This window comes from Aedes albopictus, unplaced genomic scaffold (assembly GCF_035046485.1).
Source record: "Aedes albopictus strain Foshan unplaced genomic scaffold, AalbF5 HiC_scaffold_602, whole genome shotgun sequence".
NCBI classification, from domain to species: Eukaryota; Metazoa; Arthropoda; class Insecta; order Diptera; family Culicidae; genus Aedes; species Aedes albopictus.
This window is the reverse complement of record NW_026917424.1, coordinates 18354-24821: the sequence shown is the minus strand read 5'-3', so window position 1 is coordinate 24821 and position 6468 is coordinate 18354. Positions and strand designations below refer to the sequence as shown.

Here is a 6468-nt window from a genome sequence, read left to right as displayed (position 1 = left end):
TCTCGCCCCGAAAGGTAAGACTCCAACCAAGAAATTAAATGCGTAGCGACTCCGAGACGGGACAATTTGTGCAACAATATCCTATGGTCAATTTTGTCAAACGCTGCCTTCAAATCTGTGTAGATTACGTCCACTTGTGCATTATCTTCCATAGTCGTAATACATTTCGACGTAAAAATAAGCATATTGGTAGTGACTGACCGATTTGGCATGAACCCGTGTTGATCATTAGAGATGTAGCTTTTTGTAGCTTCGAGAAGTATTCCACGCATTATAGTTTCGAACAGTTTTGAAGCAGCTGATAGACTAGTGATACCACGGTAGTTCGTAACATCATGACGATCGCCACGTTTGAAAACGGGTATCATGAACGATTGCTTCCATATACGCGGGAATTTGGCCTGCTGTAGCGAACGGTTGAAAATATCACACAAAGGCTGTGCGAGAGAGCAGATACAGCGACAAATTACAACTGCAGGTAAACCGTCGGGACCTGGAACAAACGATCGTTTAAGTTTTTTCGCTGCCAGTTTGACCATCTCCGGATTAATATTGAACACTCCAATATCCACGACGTCAACGGGTACATCACGGGTTGCGTTTACAATATCCAACGTTGAAGCGGGGTCTGTAGCGAATATAGATGAAAAATGCTTGGCAAATAACTGACACGACTCCTTCGCAGAAACAGCATGTACTTCATTCAGATAGACATTCGCTGGGATTCCATGACTTTTCCGTTTGGAGTTAACAAAACGCCAAAAACCACGAGGATTTCTCCTCAGGCCCATTTGAATACGCAAAACGTACGACTTGTACAGAGAGGCGTTTTTGAAACGGTATGCATTGCTAGCTCGTTGAAAGTTTCGAATACTGATAGGTGTTCGTTGGTGGCGAAGTTTCCGTTGACATGCATTGCGTGCACGTCTCAATTTCCGCAAATAAGGAGTGCTCCAGGCAGGCGAGACTGGCGGTCGGGTTCGAGGGACATTTGAAACAAGCCAGTTATTTAAGACGGTGCAAAAACTTTCAGCCATATCGTCGACATCGTAGCAGTTAGTAACAGCGGTCCAATCCACAGTTTGCAAATATTCCAAAAGGGCTACGAAATCTAGCTTACGAAAGTTCAAGGGTCTGTTTTCAGGAGGTCGTTCAGTCCCATCATCACGTACCAAGCATGCGGGTATGGAAAGCTCGAGTGGTGGATGGTGAGAATCAACGGGCAATAACGGATCCAAGGAGCAGTTCACCACAGCTTCACAATCTGGTGAACAAAAAACCAGGTCGAGAGTGCGATCAAGCTGATTGCGGATAACATTTCTTTGGACGAGGCACAAATAATCCATTCCATCCAACAGAGTGCTGCTAGCTACCGGTAGTAGAGAAACACTGCATTGAATAGAGTTGTCAGCTAAACACCATCTCATGTGGGGCTGATTATAATCGCCGCATACCAATACAGCATCACCGGGTGAGCATTTCTCGCAAAGCTCATTCATCGAGGAGAGATGATCGTTGATAATACTCACGTTTTGGCTTTTATCCGGTGGAATGTAGATACCACAAATCAATACTTTCCTACCTTTGATTGTCGACGACACACAGATTTGCTCCAACCCTCGACCACATACCGTATGCACAACCCTGCTGGCATATCGCTGGGCAATAGCAATCAAAACGCCTCCAAATCGAGATTTATCGCTATTGGCGGGGCTCCGATCACAGCGGTACACATTAAAACCAGAACCGAACAGCTGCTGCGAGGTAATGCTGTTGTTCAATCCGGTCTCCGTCAGGATTATCACATCGAAGCGGCAATCGCTTGTCGCTAGAAGCAGTTCATCTATCCTAGTCCTTAGGCCACGGACGTTTTGGTAATACATCCAAATAGCATTGTATGTACTATCGCCAGATGAATCATGGCTGGAAGCAGACAACGTTGACGGGAGAGTATTGTTCTTTATGCTATGGTACTTGCCTGCATTTACGGGTTGGAAGACCCTGACACCACACTCGGACACAGGACCGGGATGACTGCTGGTCGCTGGCAGGAATGGCTCGACTGTGCCGAGGGGACTAAGGGCTTCCATTGGGCTGGCAGGCGTGCATCCCGGTGATGACGGAGGCATTGATCGAACAGACGAATTCGTTAGTTGATTGCTGGAGGAAACTGCAATGCCACCTAGGTCCGAACGTGATAGCGATTCTGCAGGACAACTGCAAGACATGGACGTTAACGGCAGATAATTGTTCTCAAAACTGTTGTACTTGCCTGCGTTTACGGATTGGAAGACCCCTTCACCACACTCGAACACGGGACCGGGATGACTGTTGGTCGCTGGCTGGAATGGCTCGACCGTTCCGAGGGGCTCAGGGGCTTCCATGAGGCTGGCAGGCGTGCATCCCGGTGGATGCAATCGATTGGATGAAGGAGGCCAAGATGGATTTCTGATCATATGTGGCATCATCTCGATAGTAGGCACACTATTAACATCGTCATCATCATTTTGCGAAGCTAGCGTTACTGGCACGGTCGTCAATTGTCTAGAAGCGATGCACGGATCAGGGACTGCTGAATGATTACAGGAGATGTACTTGCCTTCGGTTTCGATTTGGAAGACCCTTACACCACTCCCACACGCAGGACCGGGACGACTGCTGAACGCTGGCTGGAATGGCTCGACTGCGATGGGGGGCTTCAGGGCTTCCAATGGACTAATTTCGGTGCGTCCCAGTAGCAGGTGAGGTGAGCTGGTAGAATATCCGTCCGAGTTGCGGCGATTTACATAGGAGTCTGGTTGATGTCCATTTGATTGGTCAGCGAGCGGCGGTAGTTTTTTGGTTGCTCCATGAACTCCCTAAATGAGAGCCCTTCCAACCAAGTTGACGCCAACAAAGCTTGTTCCTTCAGCGACGGATCGAGACCAATTTTGAAAGAGACAAACGACATGTTTGAAACATCCTTCCCTTTTGGTACCAGACGAATCACGTCGCACGGTGATGAAAGATTTAAGCAACGCGCCACAATCTTCTGCACATCATCGGGCGAAATGAGTGGATGAAAGCCCGATAAATACAGCCAGAATTTTGGTGGTGTCGGGGTAGGAATGATAGAGCCGATTGATAAATCGCTGAGATCAATGGCCCTGGTACCACGATCGATATTTAGAGCGGTGGAGTCATATTGCTCGGCTTCCACACGCGGACGTTTTACTCCAATTTTTGGCCACTTGCGAAATGAAGGCGTAATCGATTGATTCACTTGATTTCCACCGAGTTGACCAGACGACAACACATCAACCTTCTTGGTCAATTTACCAACGGCATCGGCGAGCAGTTGAACTTGTGAAGATAAATTATCCGACGTATCATCCACTTGAACCGATGACTGGGTATTTAGTTTATCGTTCAGGTAGCATTGTTGTCCGATGGAAGTAATACAAATACAAATACAAATACAAATAATTCCCGGGGAAACTTTAAGTGTTTGACACATGGATTGCTGGTAACCAGCAATTGAAATCATTGCTGATTCATCAGTTACCATTACTGATGTTTCAGTGAACTAAAATTTGCTGGTTGCATCTCAGTAATTCATATTGCTGGATGAGAAATCGAAAATTTGGTGTGTAGCTCCCGTTCGTGTCCCGAGCAATTCTTATGATGTTACGGCCATAAACCCTTTCCATCGGACAATGTGCTGACTCTCCATTAAGTAACTGTTGAATACACTTTCCCAATCTAATCTAATCTAATCTAATCTAACACATGCGCAGCCAGTACAAGAAAGCATCCTGGAAAATAATCAGGTTAGATTACGCCCGATAATTTTTCTTGTCAATATTGATGATTGCAGCATATCGAAGATATGACACAAGCATCAAAGCGGCCAGGCCTACTACGCAGTGTTTACCGCAAAGATGATTCTTTGAAATGATTCGATTTAAATGAACATTAAATTTTATTTTAAATCGGAGCACTTCTCGAATCTACAGGGGAGGAAGGATGCGTGGACATACCGTACCAAACGCTCCGACATTAAGATACAAATATGAAATTAGGTATGTAGTGGTATGAATAAATGTTAAAATGAAAAATAAAGCATGAAACGTTCTCACCGAATCATCCGTGAATCCGCTTGAGGAATGGAACTTGTGACGTCCTGTGGCCCAATGTTAATAACCGGATCCATCTATAAATCCTGGCCGATAGTGATACACGTGGATCCGTCACTATGAGAAGACGCATCTCGTCTAGCCAAAGCAAAACTCGTGCACAGCATCTTTGCACTGACTCCATCAAAATCTCCAAAAACACCACTCGTGATTTCATATTTGACCCAACACAAACGTCTGTGGATCACTTCATCACTTCATACCCACGAAATCCTCCAATGAAAAATAATGTCTGGGTGGCATAGCACCAAACGGTTCACCAGCGGCGAGCGGTGAAAATACACTTCTTTTTCTCTATAGGCTGGCTGCTTTCAATCACGATACAGAAAACGGACCGAACCGAACCCGGCACCAAAAGCACTACTGTTCACGAAATCTGCAGCACCCAGTCTTGAGGACTACGAAAATCACTCCGGATGATGAACCATCGGTTAAAGTATCACGGGAACCTAACCGGATAAAAACGCGAAAAAATCCTTGACACGACGAAAACAAAGCACGTCCGATCGCGACGATGCTTACTTCGATCTCGTAACTGTTGAATACACTTTCCCAACGGTTTTAACTGTGAATTGCTGCAAATGAATAGGTTTCTATGCTTTGCACATGAACTGTCGGTTAGAAAGGAACTAGGTCCTTTTAGAAAGTACTTCGCCATGAGATGAATTTGATGATTATTAGAAATAACTGGTTCGATAATGCTCAGCTGATATTCGACCGCCTTTATACGTGGAACTTTCAGCGTGTAGATAATTTCGTCCTTACCAAATAGTACGTAAGCGCCGGAGATGTCCATTATATCGTGAAATCGACTTGTCTCAAGGCCATGACTGCTGAGGAACTCCTGGGCTATGGTTATCTCGTCCGCTGAGATGATACTGCTGCTGGGGATGTTGAGTTTGGCCAATGCAATCGCCTCTTCTATTATCCCTAGCTGATCTAACAACTCATCTATGTTAAATATCAAATTGATTACGTCGAAACCTTCGATTGTTTTGTCACTGAAATTACTTTCAAAACTAAGGAGAGAATTGATTGTGCCTGTAATATTGTTAAGTCGAACATTCAACGCGCCGTTAATTTTGATCTGTTTATCGTTTTGATCTATAAGAGAGTTCAAAGTGCTATTTATGATTTTCAAAACTTCGGCATCCGGGCTACCGGATACGTATTTCCAAGCTTTTCCCAAGCTCTCCCACCGCTTTTGTCTGGAAGATCTAAATTTTGCAAACATAGAGTGGAGCCTTCTCACTTTTTCCTTCATTATTGGGTTCAAAATATGATTTCGCGATATCTTCGTTTGAATTAATGTATCTAAATTTTGAATGGTACCTGCTAATCTGGTTAAATTAATGTGGTGTCCTATTCTCAAGTAACTACTACTGATTCTCGCCGAGCCTATGGGGATTACGATCAATGGATTCTTTCCTACATCCTGTATGTGGATATCCGCGTCGACCACCGTAGAGAGGAAGCATAATCTGGAAATAAATTATTTATGTTCGCTTAACGTCGGTTTTATGTGTTTTGATGTTTCGGGAATCGGTTACGGTTTTCTCAGTTTGACTGACAATTTCAATCTGCCTGTAACGTTGGCCATAAGGGCTCGGTTTCGCTTTTCCTTTCACCAGGATCGAGTTTGCCAATATTTTGAACTTATCGGAATCGACTATCGGTAATTTAACGTTATGCTGGTCTGCAGTGTACTTGATGTTGTCCTTGGCCGTTTCAATGTTTCGGAGCTTAGAGAGATTGATTTCGGCAGGATTTAATGAGGCACATGTCCCGAATACAATTTCTCGCGGCTTCAATTTTGTGGAGCTATGGGTGGAGTCATTGTATAAGGCGGTGGTTAGGGCTAACCCTTCATACAATGTGAGTTCTTCAACCTTTTGTTTGTTCGCCAAATACATTTCGAGTAGGGTATTGTGGAACCGTTCTACAATACCGTTGCCATTGCTATTACTGGCGAAATGCAATGCAATGCCTTGATTTTCTAGGAACTCTCTGAATCGAAGATTTCGAAATCCTGGGGCTTGATCACAAGTGATCATCTTTGGCATCCCAAATATTTTGAAATACTCGACAAGAGTGCTTATCAACTCTTCGGTTGTTTCGTTCGAAATTGGGAGAATCTGTGCAAATTTCGAGAAAGAATCTACTATTGTTAAGAATTTGTGGTGATCTTTCACATAGACATCAATGAAAACGTTTTCAAATGGTTTTTCATAGATTCTTCTCGAGATTGGGATTTTGAAAGGTCTGCGCTCGTATTTAGCGAATTTGCAATCCT

The 6468-nt window shown here is 44.3% G+C and overlaps 1 protein-coding gene across 1 annotated transcript; it reads right to left on the bottom strand.

The window, feature by feature from the left end:
• Positions 1-201: 201 nt before the first annotated feature.
• Positions 202-4855, bottom strand: LOC134284713 (uncharacterized; the record flags this gene model as incomplete). The annotated part of the gene is made up of 2 exons (XM_062843875.1): positions 4733-4855; positions 202-3741 (listed from the first exon to the last, which is right to left on the bottom strand). A coding segment is annotated over exon 2 (2267 nt), but the record flags the coding sequence as incomplete, so codon positions are not given.
• Positions 4856-6468: the final 1613 nt, after the last annotated feature.